General features: G+C 43.0%; 1 protein-coding gene across 8 annotated transcripts; it reads left to right on the forward strand.

The window, feature by feature from the left end:
* Positions 1-284: 284 nt before the first annotated feature.
* Positions 285-25,705, forward strand: ctnnd1 (catenin (cadherin-associated protein), delta 1). Of its 8 annotated transcripts, none has more exons than XM_075463515.1 (23): positions 295-357; positions 7,750-7,897; positions 9,842-9,916; positions 10,335-10,460; positions 10,575-10,861; positions 10,972-11,062; positions 11,256-11,446; positions 11,654-11,909; positions 12,807-12,878; positions 13,706-13,856; positions 14,884-15,088; positions 17,373-17,490; positions 17,640-17,796; positions 18,601-18,618; positions 18,942-19,007; positions 19,133-19,260; positions 20,642-20,792; positions 20,902-21,097; positions 21,206-21,399; positions 21,733-21,780; positions 21,915-21,997; positions 22,693-22,787; positions 23,117-25,705. In XM_075463515.1, the coding sequence occupies exons 2-22, from the start codon at positions 7,757-7,759 to the stop codon at positions 22,750-22,752; spliced, it is 2,814 nt and encodes a 937-aa protein (XP_075319630.1). In that variant the 5' UTR covers positions 295-357; positions 7,750-7,756; the 3' UTR covers positions 22,753-22,787; positions 23,117-25,705. The 8 variants fall into 8 exon arrangements, with proteins under 8 accessions (XP_075319633.1, XP_075319630.1, XP_075319627.1 ...); XM_075463512.1 differs by having other exon boundaries at positions 22,693-22,747; XM_075463513.1 differs by lacking the exon at positions 295-357 and adding an exon at positions 364-610 and having other exon boundaries at positions 22,693-22,747.
* Positions 25,706-26,580: the final 875 nt, after the last annotated feature.

Consider the following 26,580-nt stretch of genomic DNA (forward strand, 5'->3'; position numbering starts at 1 on the left):
ATTCACAAATGTTGCATATTCATAACCGAAATATCCAACAACCAATGCGAATATTGAACAAGTCCTGAAACGGAGAGATGTTTGTGGTGATATTCGCTAAATTCAAACATTTTACCCTGTTACCTTGTAATGCTTCTCCCTGAAGCCACAAAAAATTAAATAAGTGTTGTCACCCCATTTCGTAGTCCTATAAATAGTAATAAATCCCGATGTAAAAGTGATGTCAAGTGGGTTTATCTCGCCTGTACATGCTCCTCTCAACGTATGCTGGCCCCCACCTCTTCCTCCCCCCAGCGGAGAGGAAGAGCACAGACAGTGAACAACAAGCCGAGGGGAGGAAGATAGATAACTGCATAGGTGGGTGTTTTCTCTGTCTCCACTGTGAGTACCTTCGCTCCGCCGTGGACCGTTTCTCTCCCCACCTTTTTAAGTTGTTCGCTCGACAGCACCGAGGTGTTTTTTGTCGTTTCATCCCCAACTCTTCACCCCGCCTGCGGGTCGAGCTTCGGGTTGTGTCAACGCAGCACCAGCGGCAGCAGCAAGTCGGCTAGGCCCGAAGCCACAAACACTTATGGACTTTGAAAAACAAACCTAACAATCTCCAGAATTGGTAATGGCTTCTCTTTTGGTGTTTTGTGCTTGGTACAGCTGGATTTGAACTGTTGGAGGCGGAAAGAGAAGCGGCTTGTAATTTGGTGAACTTGATTGTTGTAACCGCAGCGCTAGCAAGCTAGCAACGTAGCACGAGCTAATTTGGCTAGCATCGATGTTTTCCAGCCGTTAATGGATAAGTTGGAGAAAAAGTTCAGCTAAACTTATACACGAAGGTAAAAGTGGTTGATATAAAGACAGATGGAAATACAAATGTAAGGTTAATTAGCTAACGTGAGAGTTTGTCATCAAGAATGTGTGATTTTTTTTTTTTTTTTTGTGTTGCTGGGAGGTATAAAACATTAAACCTCAGGTCCTCTTTGCTGCATTTAAACAGACTTTTGCGCCCATTTTCCTCAACGAGACGCGTACTCGGGACAGGTGAGAGTACACGGAAGTCACCGGACACCCCAACGCGTCAGTGACCGTAAAGTTTGAAGTCAAAGTCCAGTTTCTGCTTATCAATTTCCTATTACACGTTTTACCTGTAACGCCCACTCCCCGTGGACCTGCACGAAGCTTTCAGGTGACAATTCTCGCTTTGTGCGCTTTCTTTTTTTTATTGATTTATGTTTAATTGCAGATTGGGGCTTGTGTTTTCAAAGTTTAGTGTGAAATCTCAGTGCATATCTTTTCAGCAGCTGGCTTTTGATGTGGTTTGTGTGGTGGAGGAGGGAGCTGGTGTGTAGTGGAGCAAAAACCTGTTGTGTGGGTATGGACACATGGGGTGTGGTAAGGTAACAGGCGTGTTTGTTGCTTCATTATTCAGCCCCTTGTGTTGAGGCTTACTTTCAGGCAGACACCTTCTCAACTTACAGTTTTTCAGTGTGAACAGAGGCTGATTACTCGGAGGGATCTGGGTGGATATACTTAAGGAAATCACCCTGTGGTTAAGCGTGCCCCTTTGATTTTGCAGTCTTGGTCTTCTAAAGTTTCTGTCTGATGTTTAAAAACCCAGCCGGAGACCAGTTTTCTCTGTAGTACACGAGTTGTTTAATTTGGTTGCCTCAATCAGCTGATCAGAGCAGCATGGACATGCCTGGTATATTCTCCTGTTGTACCCTGTGGGCATGTCTGCTCTGACCTGCTGGAACAGAGATGGAAGAGATTGCGGACAAGTTTGGACAAGCTGGTTACTCTGAAATGTCCTCTCTTTTAAAATGAAACAAGGAGGGGCAAAAAATACGCAAGTCAGACATTTCTTTTGCCGTTTAGAATTTGTCCTGAGCCATTTTGTGTGTGGAGACTGAAGTCTTGCTTCCCAGCCAGTTGTTTTAACCAGGGCTATCATTTGTGAGCCTCTGTAATGATGGGCTTTCAGAGCACACCATGGGTGTGTCCCTCTGATACACAGAGGCTGGTGTTTTCTTGTACTCGCTCCTCCTCTCCATCTGTTGTCTCTCCCTTTATTTATCTTTCATCTCTATTTCCTTCAGTGTGTTTTTATTTGAATATTGAGGACGATGTTTGGCTCTGCGTGCAGAGCGTGAGTTAATGTACACAGAGTGAAATCAAAGTGCACAGATTGGTGAAGTGATGAAGTGGAACCTTGCTGGTTAATTTCCCGGAAACGTTGAGAGTCGGTTTGCTCCTTTTTGAGCCAGACTACAGCTGTTAAATCCTCCAACAGCAATGATCACACTGCTTGCATTTAACCTGTAATAAATCAATAACTTTTTTTGCCAGTTCTGGTCCTTTTTTATTAATTTATCGAACAGGAATTCTGGTCAGATTTTTAAATGCGTTTGGAAATGTTTCACATAACCATGACTTGCTCGGTTTTGGGATAGTCAAAATGTAATATCACGGTTATGATCAAGTTCGACGGCAGACTTGCAGCTTTTGCTGTTTCTACTTAATAAAATCTGGTAGAATCTTACAGCTGGGTGGTGACTTTGTATTATCATTTGATCACTTAGCTAGCTGGTGATGATGATAATTTGACAATAGCAGGATATGAGGCATTCATTGTTCGTGTTGCTAACCCAAAGCAAAGTTTACCAGAGTCCTTTTGTAGTCCACTCACAGAAAAGGAACAGCTTTTACGGTCTGTTTTATATCATTTAACACTGTTAATGTCAAACTGGAAAGGGATTTCAAGAGACGCCTCATTTTGAAACAGTACAAATAAACTTCTGTTATTTTGTAAAACTTGCAGCCCTCACTTGTAACAGTGTTTTACCCAAACTAGCCGTTGTTTTGAAGAGTAATACATTTAAAGATTAACCCTGGTGTTTGTTTTCACTAAGGAAAGCTGTGCCATAGTAGCACCTAAGAACTGCTTAAATTTGGCTGACCAGACCAGCTAAAACTCTGACAGTCATATTCAGAATAAAAAACAGTCTAACGTCTCATCTGTCTAATCAAAGAGAGAACAATTAAACATTTATCTTTGACCTGAAGAGCCTGAGGTCAACATTACTCTCATTATGTCTTATGTCTTAATGTTGGACTATCACTTGTTATTTTATGTGAATGCTGCTCATTGAACTACATTCACAGCTGCCATTTGCAAGTTTATTAATAAATGTTGATAGATGTTTTAATATCGCCAGTTGGCATTTAGAAACCCCACTGCGACTGCTATTTCTAATTGCCATTTGACACGTTAAATGATGTTCACAAACACTGGCTGTTGATTGAGTTGAAGCTGAAAGAAGATTCAATCTGTGGGGGGAAATTGTGGTCCTATTAGAATTTAGAATACACAGGAGGAAGGTGGAAACTACACCCAGTGTTGTAGTTTACTGAGGCTTTATTGAAATGTAGTGACGTGGCTTGTGGTGGAAAACCAAACTGGCTCTTAGAAGGTCCTGATGTTGGATCAACTCTTAACCACCTATGGGGGGAAATGGTATCTTTGGTCATGACTACTCCTGACTCTTATGTTGAACTGATGGCAGGCTGGTTGCTACAATGACTCTTTATTCCCAGTCGAGGAATTTAATGTTATTCTGAGAGCTTAAACTCACACTAGATCTATCTGCGACTTACTTGGACCAGACAATGGTCAATCGTGTTGGATTATTGGGAGTCAGTGAATGACACAGTGTACACAACAGGAGCACGGTTAACAGGAAGCGGGGCGTTTTGTAGTTAGCTTAGCTCCTCTTGTTGAATTTATGCTTAGTTGCACACTGCTTTATGGCCCCCAGCGTCAGGCTACACAGATATTTGAAAGGGTGGGCTCTCATTGCAGTGGGTATACTAGAGAAAACCTTGCAATGTAGGTGTATGATGATTGTTATGGTGGACTCAGAATACCAGCTGTTCATGTATCCATCTGCTGTAGAAATTTGGAAGGAAGTTGAGCTTAACTCAGATCCACACAGAAAAGGCTATTTTTCTTTACAAGTATGTATATTGCTGGCCTAAAATTCCAGCAAATACCCTGTATAATATCAACAGACCTTTTAGCTCGAGGGATCTGTGCACTTGGCTAATTATTTTGGCCCAAAGTTACAATTCAGATGCCCTCCCTTTTAAATGAGGCTGCACATTTCCGTTCTCACCAAGAATAGTAAGCTTGTGTTGTCTAGATCGGGCAGCTGGCCTTGGATAAGTCCCTGAAAAGTCTGTGTGAGTGAATGTGAGTTAAGGTATGCGTGTGTGAATATGCAATTTCGCTTCAGCTACCACACTGTGGGCCACATGGGAAGGGTGTGTGTGGGTGGGTTTCATGTCAGGATGGTAAAGGTGGGATTGGTTGGATTTGGGCCACGGCTATCACAGGCCAATTCTCTGTGTGACCAATCAAATGACGCTGAGTCAGCAGAGTGATTGGCCAAGCCACAGCAGCATTTTACCATAACCGTGGAACAGGATGCATGTTGGTCTGCCACAACCATCAGGGACAAAATCACTGAAATAGTGGTGTTATATGACAATGAGAGAATACAATGCAGCCACGGTTCTGCTCTCTGAATGATAGATGAACAAACTGTTAGTCCAATATTCAGTGTAAACTCACTGTTGGCTCAGGGTAGTAAATGGCTTAGTGGTGTAACTCCAGGGCTATCCCATTAGCAGATACGATTGAGATTTGCCGCTAATGGCCTTACAATAGAGTAATGACTAATTCTCAGGCTCTAAGTGGCAAAAGCCACTTAAAGCTTCTACAAGTAATTGCACCCGGGACTTAAGTAGCTGTAAACATTGTGAAGTCTGGTGGTCTGTTCCATCAAAGCATGGGAAATTGTCCTCTACTGCTACTGTTTTTGCAGAGCAACGAGGAACATCTCAGGCTTTGGTATTTACAGTTATCTGATGTGTGGAGCTGATATTGTTTTGATAATTTGATTGCTGTTATGGCCAACCTTCATGACAGTCAGCAAGTTTCTCTTTGTGTTGAGTTTCAGCGAAAAGCTGCCGCTGGGCACCTTTGCACTCGGGTTCAAAGGCTCTCTTCAGCTAACTTTAAGTCTGTATTATCCACTTAAAGAAAGCGGCGACTCCTGGCGTCTGATTAAATGAGAGAAACTTGCATTGCCAACTCTCCCTTTCCAGTATTCAAGCGTTTGTCTTGAAGAAAAACATGATGTGAGGGACAAATGAGAGCAGCACAAAGGAAGACTGGCAGGTTCCCTTATTAGGATGGCTTCCAACAGCTGAGACAGGATATGACACGTTAAATCTCACTATGGAATGTATGACAATGGTGGTATGTGTGTGTGTTTTTGTTGGGCTCGTGCGTTCCTTTGGCCACAAATGTCGTCTTTTTTTGTTGTTTTCCACACATGGAAGGAAATCAGACGGCTTTAACGTCACCAAAAGTAGGCACATCTCTGTTGTAGTATACAAGGATAAAAGCACTGTCAGCTATACACACTTGCCACTTTATTTAGTCTCTGACCCACATGCACAATATCTTGCTGTGAACACACACTCGCCGCTTGCCCTATGTTCTCACTCAGATGTGGGCCACTCACACACAGGAGTCTTTGTTCGTTCAGACGGTCCTGTGTACGTGGACGGCGGGCAGATTTGATCTATGTGAGTCAGGGAACTTTGAAGTCGAAAATGATTTTTGCTCTGGTTTGGAGATGAGCCACAATCATGTCATCCGGCTATTAGACAGACACCGAATCTTCCCCAGATTCCTTAGTCCTCCCTCTCTAGCAACCCTGCTGAGGGTGAAAGTTTGAGGAAAAAGGACTCTGTCATGGTCTTAATTTGGGCTGGAGTGGCATTCAGTTTTTATCATTCCTCTGTAATTTAGGTTTAAGCCATCTGTGGCATGTGTTTAGGTTGCCTTTCCCTCCAAAAGTCCAGACCCATTTAAAGGAGAGGGCAACTTTTCAACTTTCAACTCTTCTTTTCTTTCCAGTTAAAATTGTATTCTTTGGAAGTTTTTTTTTTTTTTTGACATTCATTTAGTATGTCTGGTTTAGTGGCATAGTTTGTCAAACAATCCATTTATATTTCAACAATTATTAAACACACAATGCTTGAAAAGTTAGAGTGCAGTCAAACAAGCAGACACGCCATCATAACTCTTAGAAAATACTTTGCTAAGCAAAGTCCATTAATGAAGCGGTTTAAAGCTTCATTGGCTGATTGTTAACCAGAAGTATAGTTACATAATATTGAATTTGTGCAAATATCTGCCAGTTGCTGCTATATGGGCACATTTTTTTCACTGAATGCTGGCATATACTCACATGCACTTATTCACAGGAAAAATAAGAAAGCTTCTTGTAAATGAGTAGCTTTTTATGTAACATTTTCAAACAAAGTTGTAAAGTTAATCATACTTTAACAGGCCCGGACGATGCTCTGTGTGAGACATAAGTGGTCACAAATGGGGCAAACCTGACCTCTTTTGGGACGAAGTTGCAGATGTGTCATTTCGAAGCCTTTGTGCACACATCATCCTGCGTCATTAAAGGCGGGGTAGGGGATCTTTTTCTGGAACATTTTTTTACATATTGCTTGAAATACTCTTCACACCCCCATTGCAACCAATTAATTAAAAGTTTTGACACAAATATGAAAAGTTTTAGTGGCCTCTAGAACGTACAATCTAGGAAAAACCGTTCACAATGATTGGATACTGATGCCGTCTATCAAACTGCAATCTGCTCCTCCCTCCCCCTCCTTCTCCCTGTGCGCGTACCCTGCTCCGTGAACGAATTACGTGTCCAGAAGCTTGGCAGAAAGCTAAACTAGAGCCAGCTTGGCTAGCACCTAGCATTATTAAACGTATAGTTAGCATATACTAAATATTAAATACGGCAACGATCGATGCTTGCTGTCAGAACAGCGCTCGTGCACCTTCGTGCGCGTTCATGTACTCTAGAGGCGTGGCTTCGGGGGAAAGTGAAGAAAAGGGTTGGGACTTTTTACCTGTGTATTTTCAAAATGCAGCTTCGCTGGACTCAAAATCCAGGATCTCCTACCCTACCTTTAACAAAATGTGCAAAAGTTTTTCCTTTTAAAGGGAGAGAAAAGATTTTAATTATTAAAGTACAGTGTTCTAGTGCATAATTAGTGTCAAACACACTCAAATCTTTTTTTTTAAAGCACATCACAGTTTTTAAAATGGATATAACTTGCAACCCCTCTCACTGCTATCACATACGTCTCCCTCCTTCCGTCCTCACTTCCTCGCTACTTTGCAAAAATGAAGTGCTAACAAGCTCCACATGCTGCAGCAACGTGCTGTAATTGCCTCTTGTCGTGTATCTCACTCTCTATTTTTAATCCTGCTTAGCAGTAGGTGAGGAAAGGCCCTAAAAGTGATGGAAACTTTCTTTCATGGCTGGCTGCTTTGAGGCAACTGAACCCACCTTGAATTTGAAATAAATGATCATTTCTTGATGCATTTTTCTTGGGAGCTCTCTGCTTGCTTGTTTTCCTTTCAGTGTTCTTTCTTGTTCTTGTTCTCTGACCAGATTTTCTCTGTACCTACTTCTTTATCGCTCTCTGTTCTCCTAACAATCAACTTGGTTAGCACGTCCTCCCAGATGTGCATCACTCTTCTCTGTGTCTCTGTATGTACTCGGGTGGTCCTGTCTGTTCTTGATATATCCCGGTGATGGTTGAATCTCCTCTTGCTCTCTGGTGATGACCCTGTCCTGTCCTGTGCTCTGCTCTCAGCGTGTGAATGGAGCAGTGTGCGAGTACGGCCTCCCTGCTGGCCTCGGTGCGGGAGCAGGAGAGGCAGTTTGAGATGCTGAGCCGAGCTCTGGAGGAGGAGCGGAGGTCGTGTGCCGGCACCTTGCCCCGCCCCCTCCCCAACATGCAGGTAACACCATGTCCCTAGCACCACTATCCTCATGCATACTTTCCATCCGGATGACCCTCGGATTCTCTCTTGAACCGAGCGAGCTAATCCACAGTCATCTCCATGGTCACCCCCTTCCCATCTCTGTGGACTGGCCGGATGGCAGCAGACCATGCAAGGGGTAAAACGTACCTCCTCTGGCGGTTTTAATCAGACTGGCCTCTTGACATGTGCTTGAATTCAGCTTGAGTTTCTTATGTGTGAAGCTGAGCTAAAACGAGTGAAAGCAGCACTGTCAGTGAAGTCTTCCCGAGGAGGTAATTTACACCCTTTCCATTCGCAGCTTGTGATCACGCATTTTTCCTTCTCTCCACCTTTCCTCCCTCTCCTCTGTAACCGTCCATATGTCATTCAAAACAAACATCTTTCCACGATCATATTCCTCTGCCGTTCAAGCTTTAAAAACGCAGCACAGCCCATCGTGTTTGTCTTGACTTGTTCGGGCGTGTTTGCATGCTGGGCTGTGTCTTGCTCCATGTTCGGTTTGTTGTAATATTCACTTCCATCATCATAAGTTCACTCTTGTAACAACAGTGACTGTCGATCAGCTTGTTTATTTGTGATTAGTAACTGGGGTTACGTCTGGTACGAGGAGGACATCCCTCAGTGGGACACGGCCTTATAGCTGAAGCAGGGGCCCAGTCAGACCTGCCTCATCAGCTGGGTAAAGCACTTTATTTCCGAGTCTGTTCCTAGCATGCCTCACTGTCTGCTGACACACCCTCCTTATCATGGCTGAGTCAGTTACCCGGTGTACTGTAAAAACTACTTTGTGACTTCATGCTGTGAGTTCACCTCATTGACACACACCTACACACCCTCACTCACTCACTCATCCTTTCGCTTTCTTATTGCAGCCTTTAGAGCCTCTGAGCTACACGGCGAACACACACCTTCACCTTAGCCTTAGGGGAACCTTTACAACAAAACAAACAGTCTTACCTGCTCATTCACCCTCCTTCTGATATTTGTTGCTCTTGCATGCCTCCATAAGGTTTTCCAGTGCAGAGTGGTTTTTAAGGAGCACATGTATGTGTTTTAGAGCGAGCTGGTTAAAAATGTAGTCTGTCCCGGCTCCTATCACTGCTATGTGTGTTTACATAGCACAGAGGCTTCAGCATGCCTCTGCCACTCTTTCAAGGCAGCACAACAAAATCTGACTCTACTGGCAGGTTCCCACACGTTCACATCTGCCAAGCTTTTTTTATTTATTTATTTATTTTTTAGACCATTTTACCTGGTCATGGCCTAATCTGAACTAAAGAATGTGCTCTGTTGCTTAATTTGTGCTCTGTTTCTGATATGTGGGCTAATTGCTGCTCCACCACCTATCGGCACAGCTTCTGTCCATCAGCAGGTTATTTCCGTTTTTCTTTTAACGTGAGAATGCAACATTTGTTAATTGGTGTTCAGAAATGTTGCCCCTTGCTGTCCCCTCTACGCCCAACAGTAGAGGAGATTAAGCTGCATTCATGCAGGCAGAGATTGAGCTCCCTCTATGTCTGGAAATAGAAGTGCACCACACCCATCACCACTTCTGCTGTGGCAGTGTCAATGGTTTTGACATAAGAGTGGAAGAATTTTTCTGTCTCTTGTGTGGCTCGTTATTCCTTTCATGAGTGAATAACCCTCCTTTTATCATCTGTTCATTTCTAAAGTTGTCTGATGGTTACATACCTTAGGGAAGAACAGTTTGCACCTTTTTAAGTGTTTTGAGATTTACTAATGTGGGTGCCTCTGACAGCCTCTGAAATGGGTTAAAGTGACAGTTTCTGCTTTCACGTTTGGTCCGTGCTTTACTTGATCCTCGTTCTGGATGCCTGAAAAAGTTCAGCTGCTCAGAGTTGATTTCTAAGCCCTTTCTTTGTTTTTGATCCCCTCGTGTGTGTTTCCGTCTCTTGATAGAACGGCCGCATTCCTTGTGATGCAGACATAGAGAGGCTGACGCTGAACGAGGGTTACATCAACGGGACACATCACGTAAGCATCTTTTGAGCCCTCCCCTGTTTCATTCTAGTTTCACTTGGATATATTTTATTACTTGAAGGATTTTCATTAGCTTTATCTGGATAGATTCAACCCATTTTACAGGAATTGGGTTGATTTTTATTTTTTTTATGACATGATGAGATGGCCATTATTGCTCCTTTACTTAGTCGTGAGTCTTTTTGAGGCTGATGACATAACTGTAACCCTTCATCAATATGTCTTGGTCAAATTTCTCCTAGAAATTGTCATTCAGAATGACATCATCACACAGCATAAAAGTGATTAATTTGAATGAATTTAATTTATTTGTCAATGTCTCATACCGTCCAGTTTAATTTGGATCGTGTTAATTCTAGAAATGCTGAATACATTTGACTTTTATGCTAAAATTGTGTGCATGCGTGTGCAGTTTATGATGGAGCCTGGTCAGATGATGCAGGAGTCCTACACGGTGGAGGAGGAACCTCAGAACGCTCCACCTGTCGTCTCTGTCGAGACCACCGAGGATGGGGGTACACGGCGAACAGAAACCACTGTAAGGAGGAATTGGGAGAGTTTCCTTTTGGATTATGTCGGACTTTCATGCTTGTAAATCTTCATACTGATAGGTTTTTTTTTTTTGTTGTTGCTTCAATTGTTTCCCTTGAAGGTGAAGAAAGTCGTGAAGACCACCACCACTCGCACAGTCATCCCCTCTATGTCAGACACAATGTCCATAGATGGTGGAGGGTCTGTGACTGGTATGGCGGGCTACACTACACCCATGGTCTACAGGCATGGCCCTGGAGTCGCTGTGCCCATGGACTACCCCACTCACACTGTCCCCCGCAACTACCACTACGGACCTCCAGGGGGCTATGACGACTACCGCGCTGGACCTCCATCTGAGAGCTACGCAAGCCTTACCAGGGGAGCTCGTATGGATGATCGCTACAGGTCAGATATTTGCTGAAATTGCTGTTTATTTTAGCACAGCTTATGGTGTTTGTGACTCGCTTCTCCTCCCCCCTGTTGCCTCCCAACCTCTTTCTCCCTCCTCCCACCAGACCGGTCCATCCAGATGGGTACAGAACTCTTGATCCAAGCTACAGAGCCCCTAGCAGGAACCAGTTGGACCCCTATGCTGCTCAGCCACAGGTATGTTCAACGGTTTTGCATCATTTGCTTTAGTACTGGTCTTTTCGCCGGATTTTGCATCAGTGTGCCGATTTTTTTTTTTTTTTTTTTTTTAACTTTCTCCTGCTACTTTAAGTGATTTGCAAGGAGGTTTTTCATAATAGTTTGCCCGTAACTGCTATTATTTTGGATCCTAATCCTTGTTTCTACGTAGGTTGGGCGAATGGGAAGTGCTATGGAGCTGTCCTCCATTCCGAGGTTTGTCCCAGATCCGTACGGTCTGGAAGATGATCAGCGCAGCGTGGGCTTTGATGAGCCTGATTATGGCATGGGGCACCCGATGCACTACAGCACTGTGCCCCGCAACCACCATGCGTACCTGCATGGGCCTCCACGCAGAACTGCGTAAGCACGATGTTTATGTAGTGCTTATAAGTCGTTATTTGAACACAACCAAAATAATTGATGTAAAGGGAGTTGTTTTTGTTTTTTGTCTGAGGCTGTCCTTATGTACATGTAACACAATGAAAAAATTAGAATTGGGTTTCCCTCTTTCCATTCACGTATGTCAGTGTGTTGTCGTTCTCCAATGCGCCTCTCCTCCCTCCGCAGGAGTTATGAGGGCACCTTGGATGGCGATATGAGTGGTGCTGGAGACTTGTACTATTGGGGCGCAGGAGCACCACTGGCCCAGGGTGAGAGGGGAAGCCTGGCTTCACTGGACAGCACTCTAAGAAAAGGCCCCGGCCCTACCAATTGGCGTCAGCCAGAGCTACCAGAGGTCATCGTCATGCTCAACTACAGACTGGACCCCGTCAAGAGCAACGCAGCTGCCTACCTGCAGCATCTAACCTATAAGAATGACAAAGTAAGGCTTTGTGTTCAAGCTTATCTCTTTTCATTTAAAGCTTGTGTTAAATGCGACACGCAGCAGTTGTATGTATGTGTGTGTGTGTGTGTAAGAATGATTGAGGCACGGGAACAGCTGGGCCAATCTTACAGGGTTAAACACAGCTGGTTCTCATTTGAAACCATTTCTGAATTAACTAAAAAATCCACCCTTGCATTTTCTATTCCCGCTTAACTTAATTTAGGCTCGCGGGGGGCTGGAGCTTATCCCAGCTGTCACTGGGGCGAGTACCCCGGACAGGTCCATCACAGGGCTGTTAACTAAAACACGACTTCTAGATATACCCAGAGAAAATATACCTTGGTCTTGGTGTAGTGGATTTAATGTTGTGGATGGTGAAAGAAGGGTCAACTTTTCTCATTTATATCTAAGAGAATTTACCCTTTGTCTCCTATTCTTTTCTTGTTCTTTGTATCTATACAGTGAACAGCCTTGGGAGTCAGCATTATCTTGTGGGTTGTTAAGTGATAATCGTGTAGCAATAACCAAAATCCAAAGTTCATTTGAGATCTAGAGTTTTGTGATATGTGGTTCCTGCTTCTGTTGCTCCTTCATTCACTCCACTTTTACAACTTCTGTTTTCCTGTCAGTGACTACATTATGTGTTCCTCAAGTATTTTTATGAACTTTTTAACCTTGAGGTAGAAAGTGAATTTAAAAAAATCCTCCAACAAAGAGCTTGAATGTGTCGTCAGCAGTTGACTGAGACATTTTTTTTGTATATTGTCAACGTGAAGAGGACATTTCTTGGTTTTGCTCATGTTTTAATTTGCCTTTTTGTTGTCAGGTTGATGAAATGCGATAAACCTGACGGATATTCAGACCATGGCTAATATCCATACCTTTCATTTGCAGGTGAAGTCTGACGTTCGTCGTCTAAAAGGCATTCCTGCGCTGGTGTCTATGCTTGATAACCCAAACCGAGAGGTCAGTTTGCTGCTTTCTGCTATGGTTTTCCATTAACTCGCTACTGTTTTTGAAGTTTTGAAGTTTATTTTTCCTTTATATGGCCTGTATGCTAGAGGGCGTATCAGAAGGGCTGCATTAAGTGTCAGAGTAGAAAGACAGATCTATTGTGAACATTCAGGCACAAAGATGACTTTTTTATGTAAAGAAACACCTAAATATGTCATATTAGTAAGTAGAGATTTGATATTAAGTAGTTAAATGATTACTTGGTAAATGTCTGGTAACGGATGGATGAGAATTGTAAATCCGCTCCACATATTTGACTTCTCTCGGTCAATATTTGTGCTGCACGGTTTCAGCTAAAGTCGACTTTTCTATGGTTCCTTGTCATTGATGCTCGGCTGTGGCAACAGTTTGCTGATGTTTGCATATCATGCATTCCTTTCCACCCCCAAAGCAAAGAACCATCTTAATTTCACATTTCATACTTGGGTTACTGATTAGTTTTGAAATATGGTCTGTGTTGTCTGACTTGTTGACTTGGTTTTAAACGCTGTCCTAGTTTATGTGTTTGAGTGTTTATGAAGAAATGCGAGCAGATTGGACACTAAAGTGAATGAACATGTTTAAAGTGCATCAAAAACAAAAGAAACTCAGGTAAAGGATGTAGGATGATAAGCTTGGATCTACATTAAAAGCATGTGAGGAATATGGCTAATTAATTTAATTATAGTATTACAAGAGTTCTGCAAAGCAAAATAGTTTAATTGAAATAAACGCTGACGTTAAGTGTCACTCTTAAATGACTTCTAGCTCATATGGCTGTCGCTGCTTCTCTGTTACAGGTTCACTACTCGGCTTGTGGGGCACTAAAGAACATTTCTTATGGCAAAGATGCAGACAATAAGATTGCCATCAAGAACTGTGACGGAGTTCCCGCCCTGGTCAGGCTTCTGAGGAAGACCCGCGATCAGGACCTCGCAGACATCATCACAGGTTAGAGGCACATGCAGACACACGGACCGTGTTAAACAGCACCAGGTGTTGTGGGTCTGGACCGGACTGTAGTCTCATTTGTTCATTCCTGTTTAAATGTGTGGATTCTTCAGTTGCGCTCTGCAGCCCTGAAATATTCCAGACATGTTCTGGAGGGGCTGAACATAAGAATGAATGTAACCACACAGCACAATATTCATGGTCGGTGAGTGTTTGCGCCGATGATGCTTTTTTTCCCCCACTGACTCCAGAGGCGGGATAATGTGCATGCGAGTAAAACATTTCTGTTTGATAATGCGGCATTGGACTCGGTATGGGTCAGTGTGGCAATTTACTCCATTTAAATCTTAATTTCATGCTAAATCTTACAGGAAGCGAACATAAACGCATGACGGCGATGAAATGTAAAGCAGTTAATTTTTTGATAAGCCAGAGTTTGATTTATTACTGAATGATTGTTGATAGTATTTCAAAAGTATACTTCTAAGTAAATTGGTGATCCTTTAAAGAACCTAAAGATTGATAAGAATCTGGTCTGAGCGGAGTTCCTCGGTCCTCCCTGTCCACAGTATCCTCCTCCAGGTCTTCCACTGGGACTCTTAGGTGTTCCCAAGCCAGCACAGAGATGTAATCTCTCCAGAGGGAAATGTTCAGAACACCCCCTCTGGGAGGGCATCCTGAGCAAATGTCTGAACCACCCTAACTGGGTCCTTAGAGTAAAGTAGAGTAATCTCTATTCTACATTATGAATAGATGTTTAGGTTGGAACTTGGATCTCAACGGCTTGTAAAAAGTAGATTTTTATCAGGCAACAGTATGTGTTTTTTTTTGTTCTGTCTCAAAGACACAAATAATAATAAAAATGCTCATCTGATAATATTATTTTCCTCCCCATAGATAAGAAAACACAGCTGTCCATCCACCAACTAAGCAATGTACACATAACTTAGTAACACTTTTCATTAGGCTTCAGGATTAAATTGAGCATTGTTGCTTATTCTAAATTTAAATTGTGTGATTCTCTCAGGGACGCTGTGGAACTTGTCGTCTCACGACTCTGTGAAAATGGAGATTGTGGACCATGCACTGCACGCCCTCTCCGACGAAGTCATCGTGCCCCATTCAGGCTGGGAACGAGGGAGCAACGGGGCAGGAGGCGGCGGCGAGGAAAACTGCAAACCCAGGCATCTCGAGTGGGAGATGGCCCTCACTAACTCAGCTGGCTGCCTCAGGTAAGGAGGGAAGGAGGGAAGGAGGGAAGGAGGGAGGAGCATCGGTGAGGAGATGAGAGCTGCGTCACTGCCAAGTGATGATATGGAAGCGGATGGAGGGAGTGTGGATGTATACAGGGAAAGAGTGGAAGCTTGCCAGTTCAACAGATTGACAGAGCAGTGGGATGTATGTGGGAGGAAGAAAGAAACAAGAAGTTCACAACACCGAAGAGCAGGAACTGCATAACATTTTACAGTCGGAATAAGAAGACCTAATATGTACTCCTAGATCAGAATAAACTGTGCTGCTTCATAAGAAACATCCATTTTGACAGTTAAATCTTGGTACTGTTGTTGCCTCGGAGCTCTTTTATTGACTCAAACTAAGGGATATTTCAGAGCAATTGTAGACTTTAATCTAATATCTATTTAATACTTAATTAACGGTACATTTGGATAAATGTGAAACCTGTAAGAAACGAGAACTGTAATCAAACGAATGCCTTTTCTCTAGTTACAGACCCAAATGAACATAAAAGGTCATTTGAATTCATATCATATCATTTGTTATCCTAAATATTTTTGAGTGAACTTGAGAAACTATCCACCCCAAACTGTGGGGATCAGGAGATGGGAAAGAAGGGAATTTGAGAGTTTCCAGCCGAGGGGTGAGCAGAGGACAGTGGGGCATTGACTTATACTGTGTAAACAGTGTAAACAGTGTTTTCTGGCTGGTGGCTCTGTTATCAATGCATTCCCCTCAAACACACGGTTAATTAGTGTTCATCTGCTTGTTGGGAAAAAGTACGTTATAGTAAGTATGTAACTTTATCTTGAAGACGAGAAGTTTTGGTATTTACAGAAAGGTCTGGAAAGCATCCGCGCAGATGACTATGGCCAGAGACTGTAATCTGTACTTCTTATAGATCCTGCTAATGTTTTAACAAGCATGTCTGTGTCGTCACGTCGTTTGGAGAATTTGTTCATGTGATTTTAGAAAGTGCAGTGCCGGGTTCTGGCTTTGGGTCAACAACAGAGGAGCCTTTTTTTTTCCAAAGCATAAAATGCACTCGCTTCAGGATTTTTGACAGACTTGAACTACCCCGAACAGTAACTCACAAATGAGACGTTAAAACAGAAGTGACGGCTCTTTCCTCTGGAAGGAGGGCACAGCAACCATCTACAAAGTTAAATATTAAAGAGAAAGGCAGCCTCCCGTTTTATTGGCATTGCCTACACAGTGAATGTTTTGGCTCACTTTAACAAAGCTCAAAACAGGGATAATCGCAAAATTTCTTGTTGTAAAAAAAAAAAAAAAAAAGTGATTGTTTAATTACACGTGTAGGACAAACGAGTCTTGGGTTTTGCTCGGCGACTGAGGCGTTTATAATCTGGAGAGCTCTCACTTTTTGACAGGTGAAAAACACATTAGTAACAACAGGAAATGCTTGTTAGACTTTTAGATGAAGATTAATTTTCCTCCCCCTGAAAGTCCTCACTGAAAGTGACTGAAGGACGGATTTAACACTTAGCTTTGAGCTCAGCTTATACAGGACAGGTGGCAGTTTTCAGTTTAATGATCAGTTGTTCTGCTCAGCTTTTATTGTTTTATATCAACGAAGAGTGAAGAGGCAAAAGGTCAACGCAGTCTTCCTCCGATAAGAGCACTTTGTTTCTGCTGGAGATTTCAGGGCTTTCTTTGACCTGTTAGTTCACAAATATTCATAAATCTAGCAAAGTTAAGCTTTTTCATTAGTCAGAATTGGGGGCTGTCTCTGTCTGCATTTTTTGATAGTAAATGTTTGCTTATTGTAGCATGTTTAATGAACTTCCTGCACCACGCGGTGCAGTAAAATCAGCCCCCCCCCTGCTGTGGAAGGGAATGTGTCCTGGTATTGTGTGAGAGGGTGTGTCCGTCGCAGGGAAAAGCAGATCAGTACAAAAGGACAGCACTGAATGCCTTGCCGCTAAATTTCTCCTTTATATAACGTCCTTTACATTCCTCAACTTACTCTCTCAGCTTTCCATCTAGCTCTGCTAGAACTTGATGAAAGCGTGAGTCAGAGAGCAGCTGAGGAAATTGGTCCAGAGATGTAACTTGATCTAGTCAAACTGTACTCTCTTTGTAAACCAATGGATTTAACAGGAGTTTCATTAAAAAAAAAACTCTTGGAGGAGGGGGTGTGTTGAGCAATTACGTGCTCGAGTCCTTTTGTAGTCATCGAAACTGACTTCCGTTTCTCTCTTTGACCTCTAACTGAGCACTTCTGAGCATTGAATGAATCTGCTTTTTCTTTGTTTAAAGAAATGTGAGTTCAGAGCGAAGTGAGGCGAGGAGGAAGCTGAGGGAGTGCACAGGACTGGTTGACTCGCTCATGTACATCGTTCAGTCCCAGATTGACTGTAAAGATGTGGACAATAAGGTATGTGGAGGTCTGATTCCCTGGCGTTAAACCCTTTTAAACGTTGAGTTTGTACTTGTTTTTTTTAAGCCGATTATATCAACAGTAGAAAGTTTGCTTGATTTGATGAATACATTTTTCACACCACACCATTTCCTTTGTGTCTGCAGTTGATAGAAAACAGCGTTTGTCTGCTGAGGAACTTGTCTTATCACGTGCACCGTGAAATCCCCGGCTGTGAGCGTTACCAGGAGACCATGCCCATCAACCAGGGCCCCGCCCCCTCCAGCCAAAAGGGGGGCTGCTTCAGCTCCCGCAAGGGCAAAGGTCTGTGTCGCAGAAACGAAGAGAGACGCGCTGTGTTTGCTCAGTCAGTTTCAGGAGCATTTGGAGTGATGTCACTGTTGACAACTCCTGTTTGCTAGACTGATACTAAAACACACACTAGCACACACACACACACACACACACACACACACACACACACACACACTTAGGCAAACAAAACCACTGGCTGCCGCAGGAATGTCAAAAATCCCCTCTCAGAGAAAGCTCATCCTCTCTCCAGCTGTTGTTTGTGTTTCACTGAGAATATTGATTTGTCTTGTTCCCAACAACTCACCCCAGACTGCAGTTTTTGTGCCGTGACCACAATGTGCATATGTGCGTTTTCTTTTTACTTGAATATTGTATGGTAATACATGTTCTAATGGCATACAATTCTTTAAAAAAGCTCCTGCACACTGTCTTGCTCACTAGCTGAATCTTTATTTCCAATCTTTGACATTCATCGGGGATAAAAGCTCAGAAAATGTTTATCTATGTGACTTTTTGATTGTGTTACGCTTGAATTTCTCAAACTGAGCAGAGGACAGAGTATTAAAATGAAATTACAGAGCTAGTGCGTCCTTCATGTGCTTTATTTGGTCTTATTATCTGGCATGTCACCTGCTGATTCTGTGTGGTGGCAGCAGTGCCGTTGGGATGTAAGCAGATGTTAATTGGGTGGCTCAGTTATGGCTGCTTTCCTTTTACTTAAATGCTCTCTTTTCCTCCTTTTCTGCCACTCCTTTTCCCTTCTCATCCCATCTTCTTCTCCATTCTTATCTCCCCTGCCTGGCTCGGCTGCAGATGAGTGGTTTTCCAAAGGTAAGCTGCCTTTTGCTCTGAATCACGCCTCTTTGCTTTTGCTGCCTGCTTTAGTTGGAGGATGTAGGGAGGCTGATCTAACGGTTTGAACGGTTTCGCACTAACATCCACACTTTTTTGTGAGCGGGTCCTTGTGGAATACTCTGTAAAGAAATTGCATCCTAATTCATTTATATTTTTGTGTGTGTGTGTGTGTGTGCATGTCTAACCAAGCTAGAAGAAATGTACTAACAGTGGAGCTAGCTTCTGACGAATATATCGTATTTAGAGTCAACAACCGCTTCGGCTCAGTTTAAGACTTTAACGTTGAGGTTTGCTTCCAGGAAAGAGAGACGAGGATGCGGCAGCAGATGCAATAGACATTCCTAAGAGGACCACACCTGCTAAAGGTAAGCAAAAACTCACCTGATGCCTGTTTGTCCTCCCTACATCAATCACTCCTGTTGTTCTTACATCCATCTCTCTGCTGTCTCTTCTTCTGACCTCCTCTCTGCTGCGTCTCTCTTTCCTGTAGGCTATGAGCTGTTGCATCAGCCAGAGGTGGTGCGCATCTACACCTCACTGCTAAAGGAGACCAAGAACCCCACTGTGCTGGAAGCCTCAGCTGGAGCCATTCAGAACCTGTGTGCAGGTCGTTGGACTGTAAGAGCTGCTGATCTTTGACTTTTTCTTGACTGTAGAAATACCAAAATGTCTGCAGAGGGAGAAATACTCTGATCATGTGGGATATTTGTTTAAGGAGGCCTGTCTACACTCATCTCTATGTCTAGACTTAGAAGAAGAATGAAATGTGAGGAAAACATCAGGTGAAAAGGGTGTTTTGAGTACTGGTTGGTGCACCCCTTAAGGAAGATTCTTTGCAAATGGCACCTAATGCCATAGTTTCTATCCTAAAACCTATCTCGCTGTAATAAGTTGCATTCATGTGGGAAGGATTTGCACAAAGCAGTGTAATGAAAACTCCCTGTATGTCTTTTTAATGATTTTTGAGGGCTTTTTGAGCATTTTTTTCCCCTTTCCAATTATTCTCAAAGAATAGAGTGTATGTGGCCGCATGCAGCCACCTAAAGGAAAAGCACTGGACCCTCATATTTTTCAGAGCGCTCCGCCTTTTATTGTGCAGCCGCTCCAGTTGAAAAGCTTAACTTTTCAGAAAGATGCAGGTGTCATATTTATTAGGCAGCAAATCCTATGGGTCGAAATTTTCACTCTGGTAATAAGAAAAACAGAAGATGGAGTCGCCACGTTTGACACGTTGGACAGAAATTGGCACAGCAAAGAAGAAAAGCCCATTTGTGGGAGCAGATCCCAAGACATAAATGTTGCTAGTGATTATATTAAATGAATAATGGAAACGTTGGATTTAAGTGACTGGCGGCCTGTCTAGGGTGTACCCTGCCTCTCGCCCATTGACCGCAAGGATAGGCTCCAGCCCCCCCGCGACCCGACCGCAATTCAGCAGTATAGAAAATGGATGGATGGATTTAAGTGAAAAAGTCTTGTAGTCTGTCTCATACAGTGGGTGAGGGCAGAGCACACACTGACTTCGTCTTCTGTCTCTGGAGATGGTTGGTCTTAGCTTAAATCTGTCCCTTGTTTGACCTAAAATAGGCTTGGAAATGAGCTCAGTGTTATCTATTGACAAATAAGAGGATAAGCGTCCCCTGTTTGGTGCTTATGGTGGAAAAATAAGTGAAACAAAGACTGTCAAATGGGTAAAATCCTTCAAAGAAATGAGGGGATTCTAGTCTCATAAACAGAGATTAAAATGGCAAGAGTGCTTTTTGGATGAAATGCAGGCAGAAGTGCTCCTCTGCCAGAGAAAAGTTATGTGTGGACACGTTTGAAGCATATTTAAATGGGCCAGTGTCTTTAAAACGGGGATTGCCATGACTTGTGTGTACCCATCAGTAGCAAACCTTTAGATTGGCCATTTTTGAACAAAACTAGAGATTTGATATCAAGAAGTCCTGTTGAATGAGCCCTAATTTGATAAGTATACTGCGTGTGCATGTCTGTTCAGTATGGGCGATACATCCGTGGCTTGATGCGCCAGGAGAAGGGTCTACCCATCCTGTCTGAGCTTCTGGCCCACGGCAATGACAGAGTAGTCCGAGCCATGTCTGGGGCCCTCCGCAACCTGGCTATCGACATGCGCAACAGAGATCTACTAGGTGAGTGTTCAAGAACTCACCTTTAGCCACAAGGCAGCAGGGTTTGTTGCATCAGGACCGGTGTTAACATTTCACCACATCGTAACGTTAAACATCTGTGTGTTGTCAGGTAAACATGCGGTACCGCATCTAGTGGCCTGCCTGCCTGGCGGGGGTCAGAGTCAGCCTGTGCGAGCACTGTCAGAAGAGACTGTTGTGTCTGTACTGAGCACGCTCCACGAGGTGCTGGGCTCCAGCGTCGAATCGGCTCAAACCCTCAGGGCCTCACAAGGGATCGAGAGACTGGTGCTCATCAACAAGGATGGGTAATGGCTGAACCACATAAATGGATCTGGACTATGTTCTGTCCATGTTTTGAGTTCTTGTTTTAAGTCCTGCTGTCTGTCTGTCTCTTGCCTTCTGGGGAAAACCAGTAACCGTTCTGAACGGGAAGTGCGTGGAGCCGGCCTTGTGCTGCAGACGGTGTGGGGCTACAAAGACCTGCGCCGCACTTTGGAGAAGGATGGCTGGAAGAAGACTGACTTCATGGTCAACTTAAACCCTCCCAGTAACAACAACCGGGCCAATGGAGCATATGAGGACAGCACTCTGCCTCTTATAGACAAAGGTCAGACAGCATTTGGAGTTTATTTATTGTTAATTTTTTTACATGAAAACTACAAAAAAAAGACAATACTCTACTCTAGGCTTTGAACGCTGTTATTATGTATTATGTAAGACTTGATGCAAGCATGTGGAATTTAAGTGTTGCATGTTTTCAAATGATCGACATTCCTGACAAGTTGATAACTGAAGGCTATCGGCATTGTTGAAGAGCATGCCACACTAAGACGCAGATAATCCCAAAACAAGGGCTGTCCGTCATCATGATGGCAGTACAAAAAAGGAGAGGAGAGCGTTATATTTATGCTGACTGTTTCAATCTTTCTTTGATACACAGGAGGCAAAGGTGACCGGGAAATGATTCCGATGAATGATATGGGACCAGGCAAGTTGGAAAAACATAAATACCTGCTCACAACTGACCATTATTCCAATAACAGGAAAAGATAAGGGTGTGAATGTGGAAGAAACCCACGAATAATCTGTAGGTCTTTGCAAACATTTCTTATCCTCCTTCAGATGCCTACTCCACACTGGACCAGAGAGGTAGAAGGAACACTCTGGATAACACTCTCGAACCTGCTGACAGAGATGCCGCACAGGTATACGCCGACCCCATGAGCACATGTCGCACCATTCCCCAGAGAGACACACACACACACACACACACACACACACACACACAACCCTGCATGACTGCACCTCGATGAGAATGACCTACTTCTAACACACCCTGCAGTACTTCTTACGCCGCGCTCCTAACCCCAATGCAAGTTAAAGGTAGAATTCAAGGAAATATGCCAGATATTTGATGGATCCAGCTTTTCAGAAGTTCTTCATCATGACGAGAAGAATTTTGGGGTTTAGGACTGTTGGAGAAGTCGTGCAGCTGCTGCCTCTTCATCCAATACTGTGACATAATTCCAGCTAATTCATCGGCGTTCAGTCTGAGCGGTCACCAGCTGAGTAAAGCACATTTTGATGCATTTCCTTAGAAAGGAGGGAAATTTGTGGAGGTGGTTAATAATGATTAATCTTGTGCAACACACACACATTGTGAATTCCTGGAATGTTGTTGTGTGAATGTTCTCAAACACCCACAGGCGGCATGTTGTTGCACGTCTCGTTGAAACGCATCGGTCGATCTGTCTCATCTTTGTCCTTTTTTCCCTTGAAACATGAGCAAACGTTCAACTAACATTTCAGAACTTTTAACCATCTGCTTCCTCTGCACTGTCTCTTTGGAAATCTATCACACACTCCCTGTCTCTTTACTTTTTCTCTCCTTTTCTCTCAGGGAGGGATGTATGGGGAGAGGCAGGCCGCCTTGCCTCTAATGGATTCATACGATGGTTAGGCTACACCCACTGTCACACTGCATGTCAGCGCATGGTATGTGTGTCCCACTGGCTTCCCATCTCACCTCACTGCATGGCCTAATGTTTTAGTTGTGCACTAAGAACTGTGTTTGTGTCTCACAGTGACCTCTGTTGCCAGTGTGGTTGTTTTGTACTTCATTTGAACTGTTGTTTTGCTCCCTCTGCTGGTGTAAAGTGTCATTTTTTTTCTTCTTCTTCCTGCCCAGTTTGTCATTTTTGTCTTAAAATGTGATGACATTGCTGCCCACAGCCACCTGTAGTTTGCATCGGTGTGTTTGTTCCTAAATGCTCTGCTGTGAGCTTCTCATCATCCCCACATTCGTGCGTCTTCTCTTCTTGCAGAAAAACTGATTGTATGCATCACAAGACGACAGCCTCCTCCCACTTACTGCCCTTGCTGAACTGACAGTGAGACCACTACGCTAGCGATTGGGACTAAACTCCATCCTTTACGCCACTCCTCAGTCCCTCCACACTCTCTCGCAGCTTTTCTTTTCCTTCTTGTTACATTCCTCCATTGCAGCTGATGAATGAAACAACACAAAAACTGATGTGGATCTTCGCTCCCTGTGGACACTCTGTGCTCTTCGAGTCGCTAACCACTCAATCGGATATATATCGTGGCCACACCACTACAACGACAACAGCAACACTACAGCCCACCACAAGAACACTAATGCTCATTCTTTATCAGAAAAGAAGACTGTGGCTTCATCTGAGATGATTTCTAGGAGGTTGGAGCGCAGACTTTAGCCGTTTAGTCAAAAAGGAACTGCTTGGATCGGAGCAGGTCACTCTTTGGTGAAATAATACATTCATGGTGATGACACTTGAGAGAAATTGTCTTTTTTTTTCCCCTTTGATGGTTAAACACTACAAAAAAAAAAATTTCTTACCTTTGAGAATGATTGCTTATCAGTCTAATTAGATGTGTGTAAAGCTTCTGCTTCTGTAGCAGCTGTTCCTCTACTTGCTTTGCTGTGTACCTTTAGTGATGTACCTGTGCCAAATGACACTGCTACCGCTGCAACTGCCAAGAACTTGCCACACAGACTTTTTTTTTTTTTTTTTTTCTCCAGTTGTGACAACTGTTTGTGATTTATTTAGTGCGCTGTTTGTGTGGGTTGCCGCTCTTTCTGTATCTGATCTGTGAGTATAAATCGGTGAAGGTTCCAGTATTGATAGATATACTCAGAATTAAAGCAGAAGGATGGTCCTCTGTTGGTGCTTTTCCATTAGATGGTTCAATACGGTTTTCCATCGTCGGTGGTATCGCATAACTGATTCTGTCTGCTGCTAAGCAAGCCGAGCGGATACTATACGGTGACCTGGAAACTGACTAATCAGCAGTCTGCTGATAAGAATCGTCGCCTGTATACACGCCAACACACTCTCTTGCTCCATTAGGTTGTTTGAAAGTCCAGCGCACAGTTTACATCGTAAATAACGGATATCTCACTTGTGTGCTGCGTACATAACTAATGAATACAGGAGCAGACCAGACGGGAGCCCAGCTCTCAGCTCTCTGAACTAAAATCCTTCCACAAGCTCCTTCAGTGCAATTACGGCTCTATACTCCTCACTTATGAGTTGCTCTGGGTAAAAGCATCTGATAAATCAATATGATGCAACACACAGTGAAGTAGTGCAACTCCTCCGTGCCGCACAGCTTCACACGCTGAATGATGAGCAGCAGATCGTGCCCACAGCGAGGGAATGCTGCCTCTAATGGAAGCCTGGAAGATCCACGTGTCGTCATGACGCCCTGTACCGTATTGTACCTTCTAATGGAACAGACTGTTTTTAAATCATCTGTTTACCTTGATACACGTTTGGAGATATCGCAGGATTCAGAGGCGTGCATCTCTTTTTATCTCCTGGTCTTAAACCTTATGAATGTGTTAGAGAACTGTTCTTAACAGCGAGTAAACTGGAGTGCCTCCTTCGTTCAGGATGGGTCTGATAGGAGTGTCCAACATGACCTGTTTAACACGTCGAATCGTCTTTTTCTCTGTAGCGTACGTATTGGGAGTGCTGTATATGGAAGCCTATTCTGCAAGAATATGTGAACTTTGTATGTAGGAGCTCATTCTTGTTCTTGGATTTTTTTTTTTTTTTTTTTTTTTTTTTTTTTTTTTTTTTACGGTATTGAGCTCTTGAGTTCTGTTTTATTTACCTGCTTCACACATCCTTAGCCTGCCTGGCTTTAGGCGTACAGAACAGTAGCTGGGAGATGACTCACCGTTGTCAGGTTTTGCCCACATTTTGTAGTGCTGAATGAGATGTAGATACTGAGTGGATTATTAAAAGAAGCACTATGGGGGTACAATGTGTATTATTATTATTATTATTATTATTATTTTTTATCCTTTCATTTGTTTTCCCATGCCAGTTGAAACATGACAGAGGAAGCCTCATTTTTCCCAAGTTAACACATTGCCTTCAAGAGTTAACGCTCCAAAAAATGGAGAAGGGCAAAGGGTTGGTGTCAGAAAATCTGTGTAAGGAGGCATAGACCGGAATTTGGTAATAGCCGAAGTGGAGAGAAAAAAAAAATAAAGCACATTTAGACTATATATTTACAAAAGAATATTTGTTAATTTTAATGGTTTTATGTATTTTTTTAAATTTTTTTTTTTTTTATATTGATTTGGGTTTCATTGTTGTGGGTGCTCTGGGTGAACGCATATGCAATCAGTTTTTATGTTTTTGATTGAGAACATTAACTTTACGTCTTAATTAGACAGCAAACCAAGTTGGCTGAACAAAATCCTCCGATGCAGTCGTCAGATTATGAAACTAACAGAAAATTCAGATCGTGGACAACACCTTAATTTCTTTGCCTTGGCTCTTAAAATTGCACATCCTCATTTATGAATGAATTATGTAACTAGCAATAATGTTTTTAATAAAAAAGAAAATGATTTCTCATTTGTCTCTTGCTTGTTTCAGTGAGTTGGGACCAGTTGAGTGAACACTAACAAATAATTAAGTTTTCTGTTTTAATCTCAGCGTGGTGTAATGTGATGGAGCGGCCACTAGGGGCGCTCCGTCGCACCGAGGTGGTGACTACTACAACTAGGAGATAAGCGGGTGCTATATGTCACATGTTTATAGATTGTTTGACTTAAATTTAAAAATATAATGACTCGGAAGAAAATGTTTAATAAATAAAACTCAAGTGCTCTTTGGGTTTCAAATCGCTCTACAGAAAAATAGTGGTGAGTAACGAAATCTGAATATTTGTTTTAAATGTTCTGTTAGGGACGTGGCTAGCTCTTTAGCTAGCTAATCACACTAAGCTAATAAATTGGGGCATTTTATTGCTAAAAATCCTGGAGGAAACGTGTTTAATTGCACATTTTGCTTACAAAAAAAGTGCAAGCCTGGGCCAATAGTTAGCATAATGAGGTTAGTAATTGAGACAACTAAAAGCTCATAAGTAAAGAGGGGGGAGTCCGTAAAGGTCATTGAAGTTAACTCCAGCGCTAATACTTGCGCTCCTCCACGTGCCAACAAAAATCCTGAACGCGCAAAGCGATTAAAACTTCCGAAAAAAATACTAAATTTCCAGGCTATTTAATTAAAAAAAACAAGTTTAACAGGCTCGCAGTGGCTGTGTTGCTACTTTTTGTGTTTATTTCACCAAAACTTTTTTTTAACCTTTTTCTGTCCTAATTTACGCTCCCAGTTCCTATGTGAACATGCAGAGGTTCGAGTGGCCCGGCTATGAGGTGCAGCTTCTTGGAGAGCTGCAGAGACAACAAAACAGTGCCCAGTTCTGCGATACCCTGCTGCAAACTGAA

This window comes from Odontesthes bonariensis, chromosome 4 (assembly GCF_027942865.1).
Source record: "Odontesthes bonariensis isolate fOdoBon6 chromosome 4, fOdoBon6.hap1, whole genome shotgun sequence".
NCBI classification, from domain to species: Eukaryota; Metazoa; Chordata; class Actinopteri; order Atheriniformes; family Atherinopsidae; genus Odontesthes; species Odontesthes bonariensis.